The 23,009-nt window shown below is 47.7% G+C and overlaps 1 protein-coding gene across 1 annotated transcript in view; it reads right to left on the bottom strand.

Moving 5' to 3' along the window:
• Positions 1 to 16,505, bottom strand: part of TMEM39A (transmembrane protein 39A) — a 29,102-nt gene extending 12,597 nt beyond the window's left edge. Inside the window, exons 1-4 of the mRNA XM_044284107.1 lie at positions 16,296 to 16,505; positions 7,316 to 7,497; positions 5,696 to 5,918; positions 5,302 to 5,385 (exon numbers count right to left, since the gene is read on the bottom strand). Of these exons, the coding sequence (XP_044140042.1) occupies positions 5,302 to 5,385; positions 5,696 to 5,918; positions 7,316 to 7,428 (420 nt within the window). The 5' untranslated portion in view covers positions 7,429 to 7,497; positions 16,296 to 16,505. The remainder of the gene's footprint in view (positions 1 to 5,301; positions 5,386 to 5,695; positions 5,919 to 7,315; positions 7,498 to 16,295) is intronic.
• Positions 16,506 to 23,009: the final 6,504 nt, after the last annotated feature.

The raw sequence follows: 23,009 nt of genomic DNA, 5'->3' as shown, positions 1-23,009 counted from the left end.
ATAAAAAAAACAAAAAAAACTAAATAACTATAAACATCCTGGGTATCACTGCAACTGAAAACGCCCATAATATTAAAATCTAAAATCTAAAAAATCTAATACGGTGAATGATGTAACGGAAAAAAGGGTCAAAATGGACGATTTGCAATTTTTTATTTTATTTCCTCTCTTACCCAAATAAATTAAATACAATGTGATCCCAAAGTCAAGCACACTCTAAAATGGTATCAATAAAAACTAATAATTTTCCCGCAAAAAATGAGCCCCTAAATAGCTCAGTAGACATAAGTATAAAAAAAAGTTATGGGGGTCAGAATATGGTGATGTTAAAAAATTTCCCAAACTTTTAATTTATTTTTACACTATTTACACATAAAATAGCCGTAAACAAAACGCAGTGGGAACAAAACCCGTAAAACAGTGGAGGGATTGCGTTTTTTCTCCCAATTCCACCCCATTTGGAATTTTTTTCCAGCTTCCCACTACACTTTATGCCATAATTAATGGTGGAATTAGAAAGTACAACTTGTCCTGCAAAAAACAAGCCCTCATACTGTGGAGGACTCTGCCCATTCTATACATCCTAGTCGGTGGTAAATATGTCTGATGCGCGATGTTTAATTGGATCATTTTACTGTTGATTGAAGCAGATCCCTGTAAATGTGATTCTAATAAATCTGTTACGGATTCGCCTGCGAGTGCGGGAATCTGTCTTTTCCATTTGTCAGTTACCGGAAGAGGGTTTGCACTAATCTTTGCACGTACCAAACGCAAATGGATTGCAGATACTGATCCGCTGGGGCCCGGGGTTTTGACAACTGCCTACTGAGTGGATATTTGGATACTCTGGTGCCGTTATGTGGACATTTCCTCTGTATTGCCGCCCTAAGCTGCAAGTAGGAGAAGAAACGGGTACGTGGTATATGATACTTTTGTGCCAAAGCATCAAAAGTCATAAAAATCCCCAGTGTTGCTTGCTAGCTCCCGCCAATTTCCATTTGTCCGCTCCCATCACCACCTGCACATTCGGTAAGGACTGATTATCCCATAAAGGTAGGTCTGAGACCACCTCGGTGAACCTGGCCAGTGATTTAGCTTCTTTCCAGACCGTCTGTGCCAGTCTATGCAGTGGCAACGTGGACCTTTGAAACTTAGGTGCCCCCTCTAATACCGACCATAGGGTATTGCAGTTTAGGTAGGTTTTTAAAAAGTACTCAGAGGTCGGTATGTCCGTATAGTCCGGTAGGGCCATTCCTCCCGCGTTTCAGTGTACCCAGGATGAGTTTAGCTCGGGATCTGCCCCAAATAAAGACTCCAGTCATGGCATCCAGGTCTTTGAACATCGATTGGGGTTTATGCGTGTCCGCATGCTGGACGGCAGACATAGTTCAGTATGATCATATGAACTAAGTTAATGCGTCCTGCCACTGAGATAGGTAAGGATCGCCAGCTTTTACAGGTGTTCCTTATGTGCTCAATGAGTGGGCAGATATTAAACGTTAGCGCCTACGAGTGCCGTTTAGTAATTAGGACTCCTAGATATTTAAATGAGTCCACTACTGTCAGCTGAGCTACATGAGAAGGACCAGTCCAATAAGTCCTGCCCAGTGGCCTGTACGCCGATGTCCCCCTGTTCATTCTCAAGGCTGAATAATCCCCAAATTCGTCTATCAAAGTCCCCGCACTACTGAGTGACGAATCAGGCGAGGACGAGATCATATGGTCAGCATACAGTCCTATACGAAGCTCCCATAGTCACTCCGGTTATGGTGTTACTATTTCTCACCCTAAAAGTCAAGGTTTCAATTGCCAAAGCAAACAAAAGTGGTGACAGCGCGGTCTCGTCCCTCTGTGACGGGGAAAACTCTCCGCTAATTCTCCATTGACCAGCAGCCTGCTTACCGGGTTGCTGTACAGCAGGCATCCTCAAACTGCGGCCCTCCAGCTGTTGTAAAACTACAACTCCCACAATGCCCTGCTGTAGGCCGATACCTGTAGGCTGTTCGGGCATGCTGGGAGTTCTAGTTTTGAAACAGCTGGAGGGCCGCAGTTTGAGGATGCCTGCTGTATAGGATGCTGACCCATTTGAGGAATTGAGGACCAAACCCAAAGCCTCGGAGGCAGCCAGACAAATACGCCCATTCTATAGAGTCAAGGGCCCAGTCTGCGTTCAGGGAGCGACCACCTGGACCCTTCTTATGTTCTAAACTTCCCTGGCATAAAACCTGCTTGGTCTGGATGGACCAGTGATGGAATTACCCGGTTAAGGAGAGTTGCTACTATTTTGGGATCCACATTTAACAGTGCTATGGGCCTGTAGGATCCACAGTCAAGTAAAAGTATTATGGCGGCTTCCCTATATGACTCTGGTAATTGTCCCGTTTCCAGCGCCGAGTGAAAAGTAGCTAACAGTTGGGCGGCCAACACCTCTGCATATTTGGCATATACCTCCTTAGGGAGACCATCTGGTCCTGGGGATTTACCACTGTTAAGGTCCGCTATTGCTTGGAGTATTTCTTCCAAACGTATAGGTTGTTCCAACTGGGCGCTTTGTGGTGCAGCGAGTTTAGGGAGAGGGATACCTTCCGTGTAGGCAGCCATCTCTGCTCCGGATGCGGTTATGTTGGATTTATATAGATCTTGATAGAAATGTGTAAAGGTACTGATGACTGATTCTTAAGTTCTAAGTTCCTGTCCCATGTGATTCCTAACAGCTAAGATCGCCGTAGAACGCGAATTGTGTCGAATTAACTGAGCTAGTGGCTTAGCCGATGGATTCCCCAGTTTGAAAGCGGTCTGTTTAATAAAAAACTGTTTCCTGTCCGCTTTATCTTTGAGTATCGTGAGATACTGTCTACCCGCTAGTAACCACGCTGATCTACTGGCATGCCGAATAAACTGCTGTGCCAGTGTGGTGCACCGTGACTCTACCTCCATTTCTGAGCGTTTAGAGTCTCTTAATACAGAATATACTAGAACGTAGAGCCCCTCGTAGAAACGCCTTTAATGTGTCCCACACAAGAACTGTATTGGGTTCATTTTCATGTATTTTAAGAAACTCTTGTAGTTGGTATGTGACCCCGTCTGGTGATCCCATGAGGTTTCAGCCAGAACGGATGTACATTCATTATTGAGGGAACACTACGTATAAGTGGGCCTAGTATTGGCGAGTGGTCCGATATTCCTCTGGGTAGATACGTAATGGACCGCAAGTTTAACAATGCTAGTTCATTACCTCGTATAGAGTCTATCCTAGTTAACTCCTTAAAGACCGGCTCATGTTCACCTTCAGGATCAGGCCATTTTTTGCAAATCTGACCAGTGTCATTTTATGTGTGAATAACTTTAAAACACTTTGGCTTATCCAGGCCGTTCTGAGACTGTTTTCTCGTCCCATATTGTACTTCATGACACTGGTAAAATGGAATAATTTTTTTTTTTTTTTTATTTATAAAAAAAATACCAAATTTACCAAAATTTTTTAAAAATTAGCAAAATTTCCAAGTTTCAATTTCTCTACTTCTATAATACATAGTAATACCTACAAAAATAGTTATTACTTTACATTCCCCATCTGTCTACTTCATGTTTGGATCATTTTGGGAATGACATTTTATTTTTTGGGGATGTTACAAGGCTTAGAAGTTTAGAAGAAAATCTTACATAATAGAAACCACCCAAAAATGACCCTATTCTAGAAACTACACCCCTCAAGGTATTCAAAACTGATTTTACAAACGTTGTTAACCCTTTAGGTGTTCCACAAGAATTAATGGAAAATAGAGATAGCATTTCAAAATTTCACTTTTTTGGCAGATTTTCCATTTTAATAATTTTTTTCCAGTTACAAAGCAAGGGTTAACAGCCAAACAAAACTCAATATTTATGGCTCCGATTCTGTAGTTTACAGAAACACCCCATATGAACCGCTGTACGGGCACACGGCAGGGCGCAGAAGGAAAGGAATGCCATATGGTTTTTGGAAGGCAGATTTTGCTGGACTGGTTTTTTTTGACACCATGTCCCATTTGAAGCCCCCCTGATGCACCCCTAGAGTAGAAACTCCATTTTGGAAACTACGAGATAGGATGGCAGTTTTGTTGGTACTATTTTAGGGTACATATGATTTTTGGTTGCTCTAAATTACACTTTTTGTGAGGTGAGATAACAAAAAATAGCTGTTTTGGCACCGTTTTTTTTGTTATTTACAACATTCATCTGACATCAGGTCTATCTAGTGCGGGATCCAACATCCTACTCAGGTCTCCCATGCAGATTACTGTAGCATGTGGGTAAGCGGCCGCAGAGGTGGCTGCTAGGTGTAGGATCTGCATGGAACCAGGAGGGGGGTTACAGACGCCTAGTAAAACACACTGTACATGGTCAATAAGAGCGTGAACAAAGACAGATCTGCCGCCCGTATCAGTGACCAGATCTTTTGCCTCCCATCTTAGCCGTTTGTGTATTAGTAGGTGTAAGATGTGTCTCTTGTAGACAAAGTGTTTGTGGGTTGGAGTTTCTAATAAGGACCAGCATCATTGACCTTTTTTGTGGAGCGCCTAAACTCCTAACAGTCCATGAAAGGTGACGCTGTGTTTTTACAAAAATGTAGCCATGTTCTCCCCAATTTCTGAAGACATTGGGAAAGCGTAGTACTGCACGACAACCTGACAACTCCAGAGAAGAGCTGCTGCTTGGCTCATAAAGGGCGAGTCTACGTAGATACCCCCCCCAATTCAATATGCCCTTATTGAGTAAATGGACACCCCTTTTAACCCCTTCTTGCCTCAGGACATGACAGTAAGTCGCTATAAGCAGGCTGTGCCTTTCAAACCGACAGACCATGACATCGAGCCCTCACCAGTAGATGCCGGCTACAGTGACGTCCCGCTGTACCCGCTAGGATCACAGATTGCCCCCACACCATCCTCAAACTGCAGCCCTCCAGCTGTTGCAAAACTACAACTCCCAGCATGCCCGAACAGCCTACAGGTATCAGTCTACAGCAGGGCATGGTGGGAGTTGTAGTTTTACAACAGCTGGTAGGCCACAGTTTGAGGATGCCTGGGTTAGATGATGCGACCAAATGCAGCTGCGGCATCCATGGTGTCTGCAATATTGTCGCCACAGGCAATAACATTGGGGAGGTCAGAGGATGTGTACCCCCAAAATGGTAGCATAAAAAAAATAGCAACTCGTACCGCAAAAGTTTTAAAATAATAAAAATTATATATAAAAAATAAATTTTTATTTTACTGAAAAATGTCCCACTTGCACCATGACGAGGAGCAGAACACCTACCTGTGAAATGAGAGCCCAGACCAGGCGGCGGGCGAGCATTACTGTGATAAAAGCTGCCAGGTGATAGTCAATGAGGTGGAAATTCTGCAAGACAAAGAGTCGGCCTCATGCAAACGCTCAGGGGGTAAAAATAACATGACAATGTAGTAGTTTTATCCCAGCTGAGGGTTTGTTACAGTGGTATCCTGTCTAGATAATACCATAGATCAGCAGCAGCAGATCTCCTGTCTGGTTTGTGACAATGTATCAGTCTGGATTCACAGGCCATTGTCCAGACTGTATACAACTGTATCAAACCCTCAGCTGTGCAAAGTATCAGTCTCTGGAGGTAAACAAGTAGTCCCCCATTCACTGCTTGCAAGAAGAGATCTTGAAAATACATTTACTGACTCACCAAAGAAGTGCAGGAGGCTGGGTGATTGTAGGGATACCACCAAACCGTCTTATATATGTTAATGTACTGGATGAAGAGCGACACCAGGAGATAGATGAAGAAGAGGAACTCGAAGAGGAGGCTCCCGTCCAGCGGCAGGTCAGGAATACGGCAGTGACGCACCGGCTCGGGGGTGATCAAGGCGGTTATCGGAGGGGCGGATAGGCCGACGGCACTGCCATTCCTACGAGGGACATAAATGGAGAGGAGGTGAGGATACAGTTCCAGAGGTGAGAAGAGAGCGACACAGACTGGACGAGCAAGAAGAGCGCAAAAAGAAGGCGAGCAAGTGAAAAACAAAAAGAGTGCGAGGAAGTGTGCAAGAGGAGAGCAGCAAACAAGTGAGTGAGCAAGCGTGCATGAACAGGAAGCAAAAGAGCGAGTGTGCACCAGAGAGTAAGAGAGCGCAATAGGAAAAGACTGAGAAGCAGAATATATGAGCGAGCGGGAAGGAAGGAAGAGCACACGAGGGTAAAAGGGGACAGCGAACGAGCAGGAACTGTGACCACGAGTGTATGGAGAACAAGTGTGCCAAGAGCGAGCAGGAACACTGGCAACAGCTCACGCCCTCAAAGGGATTTTCTCACTTCAGCAAATAGCATTTATCATGTAGAGGCAGCTACAAGGCACTTACTAATGTATTAGGATTCTCCATATTGCTTCCTTTGGCTGGATTCATTTTTTCATCATATAAACACTGCTCGAGTCTAGGAGTGAGAACCACCCTGCAATCCAGCAGCGGTGGTCGTGAGCGCACACTATAGGAAAAAGCACTGGCCAATGCGCGTTCCTACTGTCCGGGCCAGCAGAGCGGTCGGAGCTTTTTTCTACGTTGTCCAAGCACGACCACCGCTGCTGGATTACAGAGTGGTCGTAAAAATGTATAATGTAAAGGAAAAATGAGTCAAGCCAGCAAAGGAGGCAACATGGACAATCACAACACATTAGTAAGTGCCTTGTACCAATGTACTCTGCATGATAATAAACGTCATTTGCAGAAGTGAGACGACCCCTTTAAAGGGGGTTCTCTCATCTCAGACAATGGGGGCATATCGCTAGGATATGCCCCCATTGTCTTATAGGTGCGGGTCCCACCGCTGGGAGCCGCACCTATATCGAGAACGGAGCCTCAAAAGTGAAGGAGAGCGCACTGCGCCATGCACAGCCGCCCTCAATTAATTTCTATGGGGCCGCCGAAAATAGCCGAGCGCTGGCTCCGCTATTGCCGTCTGCCCCTTAGAAATGAATGGGAGCATGGGCCGTGTCCTAGGACGTAACTTTACATGGCCCTGTGGGTGTGGGGACACCAGGGTTACCCGCAGGCCCAATGGGCTCAGAGGGTGTAATGAGAATTAATGGGGAACTCCAGTTTTCATATGAGCTTTGCACCAATGTCACGTGTACTCAGCCGCATTTTCACTTCCTAAATGACCGTCGTAGAAGACACGACTGGAGTATACGGGGCTTTCTGCCGCGGCGGTAGCACCACATGCACACCGTGGGTCTGAGGAATCCTGCCTGCAGTTACTCTGATGGACAGTGGCGCCATCTAGTGTCACCCAGCCGGTATTAAACTCTGACCTGTTTCTCAGCCCTGTGCCATTGCCACAAGTGCCGCCAACCAAAGTCTGCAGTGATGGCAAAGCGGAACGGCTCAACTGCTGCCGGCTAGGACCCCTTCTTCCGCCGGGCATGACAAGGTACCGGTAGACATCCAACAGTCACTCCGAGGCCTACAACACAGCGAGCGGGAATGGTCAGCTCTGTTAAAAAAAAAAAAAATAAGAAGAATTAGAGCATTTATTAATTACACAGGAGGAGTCGTTAAAGGGGTTGTCTCATGTCAGATACGGGCGGGTCCCACCTATCTCCGGAACGGGACCGTGGAAGTGAGCGGAGAGCAGCAGCGCAAGTGCGGCCATCCTCCATTCATTTCTATGGGACTGCTGGCTTGGCTATATCATAGAAGTCAATGGAGCGGTGGTCTGGCTTGCGCGGTGCGCTTTCCATTCATTTCTATGGGATTTTTTAACGCAGCACGCTCTGCTTTCACTTTCGGGGGTCCGTTCTGGAGACAGGTGCGGGGTCCCAGAGCGATACGCCACCAATGTCTACGATGAGACAACCCCTTTAATAATGTGTTAACCCTTTAGCGCCCAGCTTATATAAAAGGAGCGGCTGGAGGTTCTCGACAGTGCGATCCCGGCGGGAGGGATTTTTCGAGATTTCGTCACTCATCCGACTGAAGACGGCTACGCGGAAGTGGCTGATAGCAGAAAACAATAGATGTCATCCATCTGCCCAGCAAAAGGAAAGAAGATCGGCTTGAGACGTTGCGTCCCTTTAAACTGATAAATCGCCATAATAGAAAAGTAAAATGTAGAAAATCAAGTCAGTGGGACCGAGCTGCAATACCAAGCGTGGCCACTATACAACGTACGGCGCTCTGCTTGGTAAGCGGTGAGCACCGCGGTTCCATCAGACAGCTGATCTGTGGGGTGCCATAAGTATATAAAGCCCCGGACAACCCCTATAAACTGGGGCTGAGCTGCAATACCTCACACAACCTGCTGGACAGGTATGGAGCAGATTTTGGAAGAAAGTTGCCATGTTTTTCCTTATTATGGACAACCCCTTTAATCCTTTGTCTACTCATTTTAAGGGTAAAATTCTAGTTTACGGCAGGCTGTAAAACAAGATGCTGTTCTTTTGTTCAGTTTGCAGTGCAGCCACTAGATGTCAGCGTAAGTAAAAATAAAAAATATGACTGAGGTCCCTTTAAATGTAGCTGAGCGTTGCTCAGCCTTTAGAGGCATTCCGTTATTCATTCCGTCATAGAATTGCGTCAGCATATAACTCATCAGTACAGGATAAGTAATGTATGTACACAGTGACTGCACCAGCAGAATAGTGAGTGCAGCTCTGGAGTATAATACAGGATGTAACTCAGGATCAGTACAGGATAAGTAATGTATGTACACGGTGACTGCACCAGCAGAATAGTGAGTGCAGCTCTGGAGTATAATACAGGATGTAACTCAGGATCAGTACAGGATAAGTAATATAATGTATGTAGACAGTGACTGCACCAGCAGAATAGGGAGTGCAGCTCTGGAGTATAATACAGGGTGTAACTCAGGATCAGTACAGGATAAGTAATGTATGTACACAGTGACTGCACCAGCAGAATAGTGAGTGCAGCTCTGGAGTATAATACAGGATGTAACTCAGGATCAGTACAGGATAAGTAATGTATGTACACAGTAACTGCACCAGCAGAATAGTGAGTGCAGCTCTGGAGTATAATACAGGATGTAACTCAGCATCAGTACAGGATAAGTAATGTATGTACACAGTGACTGCACCAGCAGAATAGTGAGTGCAGCTCTGGTGTATAATACAGGATGTAAGTCAGGATCAGTACAGGATAAGTAATGTATGTACACAGTGACTGCACCAGCAGAATAGTGAGTGCAGCTCTGGTGTATAATACAGGATGTAAGTCAGGATCAGTACAGGATAAGTAATGTATGTACACAGTGACTGCACCAGCAGAATAGTGAGTGCAGCTCTGGTGTATAATACAGGATGTAAGTCAGGATCAGTACAGGATAAGTAATGTATGTACACAGTGACTGCACCAGCAGAATAGTGAGTGCAGCTCTGGTGTATAATACAGGATGTAACTCAGGATCAGTACAGGATAAGTAATGTATGCACACAGTGATAGCACCAGCAGAATAGTGAGTGTAGCTCTGGAGTATAATACAGGATGTAACTCAGGATCAGTACAGGATAAGTAATGTATGTACACAGTGACTGCACCAGCAGAATAGTGAGTGCAGCTCTGGAGTATAATACAGGATGTAACTCAGGATCAGTACAGGATAAGTAATGTATGTACACAGTGACTGCACCAGCAGAATAGTGAGTGCAGCTCTGGAGTATAATACAGGATGTAACTCAGGATCAGTACAGGATAAGTAATGTATGTACACAGTGACTGCACCAGCAGAATAGCGAGTGCAGTTCTGGAGTATAATACAGGATGTAACTCAGGATCAGTACAGGATAAGTAATGTATGTACACAGTGACTGCACCAGCAGAATAGCGAGTGCAGTTCTGGAGTATAATACAGGATGTAACTCAGGATCAGTACAGGATAAGTAATGTATGTACACAGTGACTGCACCAGCAGAATAGTGAGTGCAGCTCTGGAGTATAATACAGGATGTAACTCAGGATCAGTACAGGATAAGTAATGTATGTACACAGTGACTGCACCAGCAGAATAGTGAGTGCAGCTCTGGAGTATAATACAGGATGTAAGTCAGGATCAGTACAGGATAAGTAATGTATGTACACAGTGACTGCACCAGCAGAATAGTGAGTGCAGCTCTGGTGTATAATACAGGATGTAAGTCAGGATCAGTACAGGATAAGTAATGTATGTACACAGTGACTGCACCAGCAGAATAGTGAGTGCAGCTCTGGTGTATAATACAGGATGTAAGTCAGGATCAGTACAGGATAAGTAATGTATGTACACAGTGACTGCACCAGCAGAATAGTGAGTGCAGCTCTGGTGTATAATACAGGATGTAACTCAGGATCAGTACAGGATAAGTAATGTATGTACACAGTGACTGCACCAGCAGAATAGTGAGTGTAGCTCTGGAGTATAATACAGGATGTAACTCAGGATCAGTACAGGATAAGTAATGTATGTACACAGTGACTGCACCAGCAGAATAGTGAGTGCAGCTCTGGGGTATAATACAGGATGTAACTCAGGATCAGTACAGGATAAGTAATGTATGTACACAGTGACTGCACCAGCAGAATAGTGAGTGCAGCTCTGGTGTATAATACAGGATGTAACTCAGGATCAGTACAGGATAAGTAATGTATGCACACAGTGATAGCACCAGCAGAATAGTGAGTGTAGCTCTGGAGTATAATACAGGATGTAACTCAGGATCAGTACAGGATAAGTAATGTATGTACACAGTGACTGCACCAGCAGAATAGTGAGTGCAGCTCTGGAGTATAATACAGGATGTAACTCAGGATCAGTACAGGATAAGTAATGTATGTACACAGTGACTGCACCAGCAGAATAGTGAGTGCAGCTCTGGAGTATAATACAGGATGTAACTCAGGATCAGTACAGGATAAGTAATGTATGTACACAGTGACTGCACCAGCAGAATAGCGAGTGCAGTTCTGGAGTATAATACAGGATGTAACTCAGGATCAGTACAGGATAAGTAATGTATGTACACAGTGACTGCACCAGCAGAATAGTGAGTGCAGCTCTGGAGTATAATACAGGATGTAACTCAGGATCAGTACAGGATAAGTAATGTATGTACACAGTGACTGCACCAGCAGAATAGTGAGTGCAGCTCTGGAGTATAATACAGGATGTAAGTCAGGATCAGTACAGGATAAGTAATGTATGTACACAGTGACTGCACCAGCAGAATAGTGAGTGCAGCTCTGGTGTATAATACAGGATGTAAGTCAGGATCAGTACAGGATAAGTAATGTATGTACACAGTGACTGCACCAGCAGAATAGTGAGTGCAGCTCTGGTGTATAATACAGGATGTAACTCAGGATCAGTACAGGATAAGTAATGTATGTACACAGTGACTGCACCAGCAGAATAGTGAGTGCAGCTCTGGAGTATAATACAGGATGTAACTCAGGATCAGTACAGGATAAGTAATGTATGTACACAGTGACTGCACCAGCAGAATAGTGAGTGCAGCTCTGGAGGATAATACAGGATGTAACTCAGGATCAGTACAGGATAAGTAATGTATGTACATAGTGACTGCACCAGCAGAATAGTGAGTGCAGCTCTGGAGTATAATACAGGATGTAACTCAGGATCAGTACAGGATAAGTAATGTATGTACATAGTAACTCCACCAGCAGAATACTGGACACTTCTTCTAGCGATTGTGTGGGTCCCAGCAGTCAGACACTTATAATGTACTCTGTGGGTAGGTGATACATGCTGATGGTGGGAATACCCTACTAAGCATTTGTAGGAACCCAAGAACCTCATTTACTGGAAGATAGAGGGGTCATGTGCATTCACCAGTCACTTACAGCATATTCGCGGATATGACCCTAAATACTAAAGATGGCGACACCCCAGCCGTGAAGGAATATGAACTGAAGATTAATAATGTAAGTAACACACATCGCTGAGATCACGGTCATCACACGTAACCCACAACAATGGGATGGTTCCCCTTTAAGTCGTGGGAAGCGATAAATAGATGAGATCATCAGTGACTCCCAAAGCAAATATCCAGCGAGATATATCGCCCAGAAGAGAAATAAGAAGTGCATTGTATGACACTCACAGGACGGGAGACTGGTGGGGGGTGGAAGGGAGCAACGCAACGGGCCGAGCTGTGATGGATGCAAGAAACAGGAGCAAGAGCGAGGGTGTGAGAAGCTGTGATGTGTGGACGATCGGCTCATCTCCAAATCCTGGTGAGCAGAGGTGAGGACCTGCAGAGTGGCCCCAGGAAGGACAACCAGTGAACGGGCGATAGGATCCTGGTTACACTGGGAGAGAAGGTGAGCCCGCCCGGTCCAATCACACACAGGTGCCGACAACATCCCTGCCAGCGATGATAGAAAGGTGTCAGGACACACAGCTCGCTGTGACGGCGCCCGATTGGCCAGAGATGCCCTGTACCCACCACTGAAAGTATCTACAATGGGCACAAGTATCAGAAGTGGAGCAATGGAAGAAGACGGCCTGGTCTGAGGAATCACGTTACATCATGTGGATGGCTGGGGGCGTCACTTACCTGGAGAAGAGATGGCACCAGGTGCACTAAGAGGAGAAGGCAGCCTGGTCTGAGGAACCAGGTTACATCATGTATACGGCCGTGCTTGTGTGTGTCACTTACCTGGAGAGAAGATGGCACCAGGTGCACTAAGAGGAGAAGGCAGCCTGGTCTGAGGAACCAGGTTACATCATGTATACGGCCGTGCTTGTGTGTGTCACTTACCTGGAGAGAAGATGGCACCAGGTGCACTAAGAGGAGAAGGCAGTCTGGTCTGAGGAACCAGGTTACATCATGTATACGGCCGTGCTTGTGTGTGTCACTTACCTGGAGAGAAGATGGCACCAGGTGCACTAAGAGGAGAAGGCAGCCTGGTCTGAGGAACCAGGTTACATCATGTATACGGCCGTGCTTGTGTGTGTCACTTACCTGGAGAGAAGATGGCACCAGGTGCACTAAGAGGAGAAGGCAGCCTGGTCTGAGGAACCAGGTTACATCATGTATACGGCCGTGCTTGTGTGTGTCACTTACCTGGAGAGAAGATGGCACCAGGTGCACTAAGAGGAGAAGGCAGCCTGGTCTGAGGAACCAGGTTACATCATGTATACGGCCGTGCTTGTGTGTGTCACTTACCTGGAGAGAAGATGGCACCAGGTGCACTAAGAGGAGAAGGCAGCCTGGTCTGAGGAACCAGGTTACATCATGTATACGGCCGTGCTTGTGTGTGTCACTTACCTGGAGAAGAGATGGCACCAGGTGCACTATGGGGAGAAGACAAATTGGTGGTGGCATTGTGATGCTCTGGGCTGGTTCATAAATAGATTATGAGAACAGCAGTGAAGACTGACACACAAGAAAAGAAACAAGAAACTGAGGCAGAAGGGGAAGTTCTCATTAAAGGTTTTAAAAAAAGTCAGCTTTTTCCCCCCAAAAAAACTGCGCCACACGTGTCTGCAGGTTGCGTCTGGTATCGCAGCCTCAGCTTCATCGGAGTGAACGGGGGCAGAGCTGCAATTCCACACACGACCTGTGGGCAGGCGTGGCGCTGTCTGTAGAAGATAGCAGCTGCCTTTTCCTCGGTCCTGCATGCGATAAGCTGGGGTTTGATTGCTGGGGGGCCCCGCCGATGACTAGAATGGGGGTCCTGTTCCCCCATAAGTCCCATGCATGCTGCTGCTCATTCTCAGAGAGTGAACGGAGAGTCGGCACACACCTGCCGCTGCACTCGGGACCCCCGTTCTCAGGATCTGTGGTGGTCCCGGCGGTCGGAGCCCCCCCAATCAGACACCTCCTGTGGATAAGGGGTTAAAGACTTTCCACCTCCTCCACTCACAAGAGTGGGTGGACGGGACGTTCGCCCTGGTTATATAACCCCTAGGTTCAGGGTTCATTTACCGGGCACCAAGCCATGTTATACAAGGAAAGGCAGGTCGGGGGCACTGGGATTACATAAAGTGTGTCCCTCGTCCAGGGCGTCCTCATTCAAGACCATGGAGCTGAGCTGCAATACCACCCCCAGCCAGTGGACAAGGGTGGCGCTGGTTTTCTAATCATGGACATTCCCTTGAACACTTAAAGGAACCATCTAATTGTGCTTCCAGGTACGGGTGCACTAGGGGCACTGCCAAAGGTCTGATGGGTATCCTCTCAGGGGTAATCGACTAACTTTAGGACAAAGCTGCTTCAAATCTTTTTATTCTGCACCATTTTTAAGACCACTGCTTGCAGTCAGTGAATGGAAAACACACAAACATTTGTTTAGAGTAGACGTCTGAGGCCCTTCTAACACAGAACTCTCATCATCCGATCAATGCACTGATCTCGAGTTACATTGGATCTATACTCTAGTCACCCCCAGAGCTGCATTCACAGTTCACGAGGAGGAGGACAGGCTCGAGGCTCCAAATCTGAGAGCGGCGGCCATTAGTGTCGCACAGGTAAGAAGCGGCAGGGACGACAAATCTCTGGACCAATCAGTAAAAGGAGCGCGATGAAGAAGAATGAGAAGAGGCGGACGCTGCCAAAACTACAACTCCCAATATTATGTTATGATGGGAGTTAGACCGTGACAAAACAGAGGAGAACGCAAGTGAGGTTTACTAAAAGGAAAACCCAGAACTTATGGCAATGCTCATCCTGGGCCTCCTGGTGCATGAATAGAATGTAATTACAATGCAGTGAAGACTGACACATGCACTGGCACCGCAGGGGAGAATGTAACTCCCTGTGTATGATATGCAGGGTCTGTGGAAAGCTGGGTGACAGTGGTGGTCACCCAGCACCATGATCCTTGATCCTTAACCCTATGTCTCCTGACTGCCATGAATCCCACAGCCGATCACGACATGCTGGGAGTTGTAGTCAGGTTGCTGTATATTCGGAATTACTCTTTAAGCAATTCCCAATACACGTCTATTATCAGACCGCCAAGGAATTCCTGCAGTTCTCTAATACTCATCCTGTGCGATCAACATGTCAAGCAGCGCAGTTCTCTCCTGCGCTGATAGTTTGCTACAATGTGTCAGTCCAGGCCGGAGCTGTGTGTACATATTACACTCCACACTACTACTCCCAGCGTGCGCCGCACACTATGGTGTATATTAATGTTTGCTGATATATATGGGCAGATGGGAAAACAACCCAGCCTCTGAGAAACTACAACCCTCAGCATGTCCTTACAGCCTGTAGCTGATGTTTCTGTGCAGATGTGTATACGTAGTCTGCAACCTCCTGATGCTGACCAACTACAACTCCCAGTATGCTCAGCTAGCGGCTTTTATACTGGAACGTAGAGCTGTTGAGAAACTACAACTCTCAGCAGGGCCTGACAGCTAGAAGCAGAGTTTATCGGCAGCATCATGCACACATTTGACCATATATGTGTTCTGCAACCCAACCCTTGCAAAACTACAACCCTCAGCATGTCCTTACAGCCTGTAGCTGATGATTCTGTGCAGATGTGTATACGTAGTCTGCAACCTCCTGATGCTGACCAACTACAACTCCCAGTATGCTCAGCTAGCGGCTTTTATACTGGAACTTACAGCTGTTAAGAAACTACAACCCCCAGCATCTCCTTACAGCCTGTAGCTGATGTTTCTGTGCAGATGTGTATACGTAGTCTGCAACCTCCTGATGCTGACCAACTACGACTCCCAGTATGCTCAGCTAGCGGCTTTTATACTGGAACGTAGAGCTGTTGAGAAACTACAACTCTCAGCAGGGCCTGACAGCTGGAAGCAGAGGCTATCGGCAGCATCATGCACACATCTGACCATATATGTGTTCTGCAACCCAACCCTTGCAAAACTACAACCCCCAGCATGTCCTCATGGATTTGCATACAATTAGCGCAATATATATGAATGCTCTCCACACCGGTGGCTCTCCAGGTGTGAAACTACAACTCCCAGCATGCCCCCGACAGCCAGAAGCATTCATGGCATGCTGGGAAATACCTGCTTTCATCGCTACAACTCCCAACGTGCCCATATAGCGTACAGTGTAAACAATGGGTATACGGCGTGCCTATGTCGTGTGGGCGTGCATATGGAAGTAGTCTACGACCTGCGGCTGTCCAGCTGCTGCAAAACTACAACTCCCAGCATGCTCTGACACTGTTTGGCTGTTAGGGCATGCTGGGTGTTGTAGTTTCGCAGCCACAGGTTGCAGGGCACTGTCTGGCCACACAGGTGCACTGTTCTGTAGTGACACCTTCCATTGGGTGCGGGTTGCTACTCACACATGTAAGGGCAGCGGCAGCTCAGTCATCAGTGGCGGCTGGTCTCTGGCACAGGGCTGTCTGCCGCATGATGAGCCCATGCAGGGTGCAAGTTGTGGGGGAGGGTTGCAGGGGAGCGGGACACCCCTCTTCCTGCAGCCTCGGTCTCCCCAGCTCTCGTCTTCCCTTTACTCTCCGCAGCTGCCCAGGAGAGACGTGGCAGAGGGAATCTATGGCGTCATCACAGTGCGACGCTAGGCGCCTGCGCAGTACAGCAAAAGTGCGGTCGCCGCAGCGTGAGGGGAATTCCGGCGGCCATCTTGGTAGTGGCACAGCTGGATTTCTTTCAGTTATTATTTTAATCTAAAATATATTTTTGACGGTTTTCTTTGAAAAGTATAATAATGCTATATACAAAGTAACAAAAATAAAAATGTATACAGTTTTTATAGAATTATTTCGGATTTTTTTAAATGGCTAAATAACAAATAGGGATGAGCGAACTTGTCTTTTACGTTCGGCATACAAGGTACGGCTTCGGGGTTTATCTAAGAATTCCGTTATGGATTCCTCTACCACGGACCACAAGTTATGGAGCGGAATCCATAACGGAATTCTTAGATAACCGGAACTTTGTACCTGAAACACAAAAGTTCGCTCAACACTAATAATAAAATGTGCAATATGTGCACTTCCATGATTCCGCCTTGGTGTCCCTGTCCGGTCCTGTTTTTCCATTGTCACGCCAAAGTAATACCGCAAGATATCAAGTGACGGTCACCTGCGGGGAGCGGCTCTGTGAACCATTCATTGGCGCTACAGTCAGCTAACGTCATGACAACGGAAGGAAGAATATCTTAAAATTGTTATAACCGCTGAAAACAGCTACGCCGGGTCATTCTTGGTTGTTATTGGCAAAAAACTGGGAACAGAGTATAATTTGCTAGTCAAGTGTCCCCATGAAGATACCACCAATGCGGTTGTGATATGTATTGCAGCCGGTCAGGGGTTTTGATAGCAAGTCGCCATATTGTGTTGAATTTGAGTAGGGAGAAACAGGAATTAAAAGGGTTATCCAACCCCAAATGCCCGGGCCCCTCACTCAGATTGTACTTACCTTGCTCCCCGGCACCCTCGTCACTCTTGATGTCCGCACGGCTGCATCTCCCCGGCGCACGGATCAAAATATACAGATGGTGGCAGCCAAGAGCAGGCCGCAGTGGGAACTAGCCACCCTAGTGTCACCCATGATGCTAGGGAGACTTGTTTCCGTTGCGGCCCGCTGTGTCCTCACCAGTCTGATATACTGTATATATACACACCTGCAGCCGCCATGTTCTTACAAATGTCTGCTCTTTTGGTGAACAGATCTTCCTGCTCTTAGAGATAAAACCAGATAACGACATCGCCAGTGTTGGTCGAGCACCATCATGGGAGAACCCGAAGATTAAACCAGTCACCCCCTGCTCTGAAGAGGGTAGGGTGTCTGGTTCATAGGAAAAGGTCAGAAAATGATGGAAACACCACTGAAATGGTTCGGGAACAGCAGGGGGAGGATGTTTGGATGCATCTTGGACTCCCAGGTCGCTGCTGGGAACGATGTTGTCCGAGTAGTACGCCACTTTTACAGACTGACAATAATACGCACAAAAGCAAAGATAAAATCGATTTTAAATGAAAAATTGTAGGAAACATTCTTTCCTGTATATTTACTTGTATATAAAGTGCGAGTGCTGCCAAAAATTACAAGGAAGAGGCACTCCGATACAGCCTGTATATCACATAAAGGAGGGCCTCATTCATATTGTGGTACAATTGTTCAGATAGTGGGACTCCTACACTTATAAAGCCTATGCACTAAGTGAGAGGGCTGCCAAAAATTACAAGGAAGAGGCACTCCGATACAGCCTGTATATCACATAAAGGAGGGCCTCATTCACATTGTGGTACAATTGTTCAGGTAGTGGGACTCCTACACTCATAAAGCCTATGCACTAAGTGAAAGGGCTGCCGAAAATTACAAGGAGCCGGCACTCCAAAACAACCTTTATTACACATAAAGGAGGGAATCATTAACATCCTTGAAAAATTATGATTGATAGCCTGCTGGTGACCCTCAAAAACATTAGGAGCAAGGGCCTGCTGGTGACCTTCTAAAAGATTAGGGGTGAGGGACTGCTGCTGATCTGACCATCTAAAACATTATGGTTGAGGGCCTGCTGGTGACCCTGTAAAACATAATGGGTGAGGGCCCACTGCTGAGCTGACCCTCTAAAACAGGCATGCTCAACCTGCGGCCCTCCAGCTGTTGTAAAACTACAACTCCCACAATGCCCTGCTGTAGACTGATAGCTGTAGAATGTTCAGGCATGCTGGGAGTTGTAGTTTTGCAACATCTGGAGGGCCGCAGGTTGGGCATCCCTGCTCTAAAACATTAGGAGCGAGAGCAGCCTAATAAGCATGTTGATATGATGGAGGAGGAGGATGAGAATAGGAAGACTCAACCATATATCATTTTTAGTGGTGGAAGGGGTGCAGGGGAATACAGTGTATCCAATACACCATAAAAGCCACATATAAAGTGCCTTTATGTTCAGCCGCTTTCCTCTGGTGCAGTAGAGAAGTCAGGGGCAATCCAGGCCGTGTTCATTTTTATAAGAGTCAACCTGTCAGCATTTTCAGTTGACAGGTGGATGCGCTTATCAGTTATTATGCCCCCAGCAGCACTAAATACCCGCACAGACAAAACGCTGGTGGCGGGGCAGGCCAGCACCTCCAAGGCGTAGAGCGCCAGTTCATGCCACGTGTCCAGCTTGGACACCCAGTAGTTGTAAGGCACAGAGGGATCACTGAGGACGCTGACACGGTCTGCTACCTACTTCTTTACCACCTTCTAAAAATGTTCTCTCCTTATGACACTAGGCCGCACATCAGGGTGCTGGTGGGGTGTCATGAAACTGTCCTAGGCTTTAGAGAGTGTTGCCCTGCCTCTGTTGGAACTGCTGTGTGTTCCCCTTGTCTCCCCTCCTCGGTTGGCCAAGGAACTACGGACTCTGCCGCCAGCGATATCCGATGGAATTTTTTGGAGAAATTTTTCCACAAGGACCTTCCGGTATTGCACCATTTTGCTCGTCCTATCCACCACAGGAATGAGAGATGAGAAGTTGTCTTTGTAGCGGGGGTCGAGAAGGGTGAACAACCAGTAATCGGTGTTGGCCAAAATGCGTACTACGTGAGGGTCACGGGAAAGGCAGCCTAACATAAAGTCAGCCATGTGTGCCAGAGTCGCACAACAGTCGGTGAGCTCCAAAGCCACCACCAAGTTACGACCATTATCAGATACAACCATGCCTGGTTGTAGGTTGAGTGGCGAGAGCTGTAGATGACTTTCGGAAACGGGCACATACGTGGCGCACCTTCACCAGTAGCTCAGGCAAATTGGGGTAGGTTTTGAGAAACCGCTGAACCACTAAGTTGAACACATGGGCAAGGCATGGGATGTGTGTGAGCTTGCCGAGCTCCAAAGCCGCCACCAATTTACAGCCATTATCAGACACAACCATGCCTGGTGGTAGGTTGAGTGGCGAGAGCCACAGCTCAGTCTGGTCACTTATACCCTGCCACAGCTCTGCGGCGGTGTGCTGTTTGTCACCTAAGGAGATCAGCTTAAGTACGGCCTGTTGCCGCTTCCCCACTGCAGTGCTACACTGCTTCCAGCTACCGACTGATGGCTGACTGGTGCTGCACGCGGATAATTCAGAGGTGGGAGTGGAGGAGGAGGTGGAGGAAGAGAAGGGGGGGTTGCAGCCACTAACGTAGGTGCTGGCGGAAATCCTGATGGAAGTAGGACCCGCAATCGTCGGTAGCACCTGTGTCATCCCAGGGTACGACTCGCTCCCGGCCTCCACAAGGTTCACCCAGTGTGCCGTCAGGGAAATGCAGCATCCCTGGCCACCAGCACTTGTGTAGTGTCCCACTAGGTAAAGGTGGGCACTGCAAAGGTTAATGTGTTTATTTGCATTAAATGTCATGTGCATGTTTTTCCCTGTATTATCTGGGTGTCAGGCCTGTCAGGGTGTAGTTTAGCCTCCCGGACGCTAGAGGGAGCTGGAGAGCCCTAGTTATATATAGGAAGGCCCAGACAGGAGAGTGTTAGTTCATTCCAGGGGACTAGAGGAGTCACTTCGTCCACCTGAAGCTCCTGAGGCTAGGATTAGCTCAGTAGAGACACCCCAGTCGCAGGACCCAACCTCCTGGGAGAAACCCCGCAGTCATCCACTTTATAAGAGAAGGCGACCCAGGGTAAGCTAAGTAACCCTGATGGGCAGATTACACTAACAAGTGCAGCAAGAATCTAATACCTGAGGAAGATAATAACCAAGGATTTAAGCCACCCTTTAGGCATCCGGGCCTTGGGATATAAAGCCAGAGCAGGAGTTCTAGAAAGGACAGTGTACATTGATTCTGAGGAAAGGTACAACCTGCTTCTGAGTGCTTGTGAATTTACCCTCTGCGTATCTTGCATGAATATTGCCTGCCATGTTTGTGAATGAGCCCCCTTGTGGAACTGTAATATAAAGACTGTACTACACCTGCTGTACAAAGTTGGATTGTTCAGTAAAGTTACGTTTGGTTCACTGTATACTTGTGTACCTCCATCATTCCAACCGGCGTGCCACCGGCCAAAGGCACTGGCGTCACGAATACCACAGGGACCTTGCCCCAGGCACACAAAATACCTGTAACATCCAGGGCACCTCATCCACCATCAGGCCTGGTCCCTATATACAGAGTGTGCCCCAGAGGAACCGTGTCTACCTCTCCTTCACTGCCACGCGCCTGCCCAGGGTTCTTCAAATATAGTGAGTACCCTCGATTGCCCATAACCGTGACCTCACTTCGTCATACCCTGCAGGTCTGGCGTGTTGCACTTGTCCATGTGTCAGTCGTTAAGTGGACCTTTCCCAATAACTGCGTTGGTCAGGGCACGGGTGATGTTACGGGACACATGCTGATGTAAGGCGGGGAAGGCACACCTGGAAAAATAGTGGCGGCTGGGGACAGAGTACTGCGGGACAGCCACCGCTATTAGGCTGCGGAAAGCCTTAGTGTCCACAAGCCTAAATGGCAACATTTCCAAAGCCAGCAATTTGGAAAGGTGCGCATTTAGTGCTATGGCCTGTGGGTGGGTGGCTGGGTATTTGCGCTTTCATTCAAAGGCCTGGGGTAAGGACATCTGTACGCTGCGCTGGGACACAGAAGTGGATGTGCTAGCTGATGGTGCTTGTGAAGGTCCAGGTGCAGGGCGGGAGGCATCCGGGCCTGCATCTTGGACAGGGAATTGGCCAGCACGTAACACAGGGGAAGAGGAGGCAGTGGTGTGACCCGCAGACACTGGTTGTGGACCCAGGCGTTCGGCCAACGTATTAGGGTGCTTTTGATGTCATGTGGCGGATCATGCTGGTGGTGAGGTTGCTAGTGTTCATGCCCCTGCTCATTTTTGTTTGGCACAGGTTGCAAATGACAATTATTTTATTGTCCGCACTTCCCTCAAAAAATCGCCAGACTGCGGAACACCTACCCCTTGGCAAGGGATATTGCCGCAAGGGGGTGCTCCGGGGAACAGTTGCGGGCCTGTTTGGTGTGACCTGCCTTCTCCCTTTTGCCACCCCACTGCCTCTTCCAGCCTGTTGCGGTGCTGTGGATCCCTCCCCCTCTGTACTGCTGTCCTCGCTCGGCTTGCCACCTTCCCAGGTTGAGTCAGTGATTTCATCATCCACCACCTCCTCTTCCTCTTCATCACTCTGGTCATCCTCCTGATTTGTTGACCTAACAAGAACCTCACTTATTGACAACTGTGTCTCATCCTCATCATCAACCTCTTGAGACACTAATTGCAGTTGACTTATTAGCAACTGTGTCTCATCATCATCCACCTCGTGAAACACTAATTGCCGTTCCCCACCATCATCTTCTTCTGACTGTGGATGCAGAGGCGGCTCTTCCATTTGGCCACTTAGGCTGCCGCCTAAGGCCTCGCGCTGGTCGGGGCCTTGCTCTGGCTCCCACCTGACACCGCCGCAAGTACAAACTGTACTTGTGTGGCGGTGTCGGGTGGGAGAGTCCTTAGGTCAAAACATTCGGGGCTTAAGCTCCAGTGCCCCAAATGCTTTCATCCTCTCCACCCCCCCCCCCCCCCCGGTCTTGTCCACTGATCTGCTAGGCTGCTGCGCCGCGAGGTCATGAATTCAGTCACTTCAGAGCGCTGCGCAACCCCGTCCTGCGGCGCGTAATCCTGCGAGAACCACCGCGGGAGGTCGCGGCTCTCGTGGGATTACACGCCGCAGGACGGGGTTGTGCTCTGAAGTGACTGAACTCATGCCTGCGCAGCAGCCTAGCAGATTAGCGGACAAGTACAAGTTGGGGGGGCAAATTACATAATATAAGACACTAGTGTGTGGGCAAATTTGTGAGGCAGTGTGGGGGGCAAATTACTTAATGGGGCTGTGTGGTGGACAAATTACTTAATGGGGCAGTGTGGGGGGCAAAATACATGATGGGGGCAGTGTGGCGGGCAAATTACTTAATGGGGGCAGTGTGGGGGGCAAATTACTTAATGGGGCAGTGTGGTGGACAAATTACTTAATGGGGCAGTGTGGGGGGCAAAATACATGATGGGGCAGTGTGGTGGACAAATTACTTAATGGGGGCAAATTACATAATGGGGGCAGTATT

This window comes from Bufo gargarizans, chromosome 3, assembly GCF_014858855.1.
Source record: "Bufo gargarizans isolate SCDJY-AF-19 chromosome 3, ASM1485885v1, whole genome shotgun sequence".
NCBI lineage: Eukaryota > Metazoa > Chordata > Amphibia > Anura > Bufonidae > Bufo > Bufo gargarizans.
The sequence above is the reverse complement of the archived record's forward strand: the minus strand, read 5'-3'. Positions and strand labels throughout refer to the sequence as shown.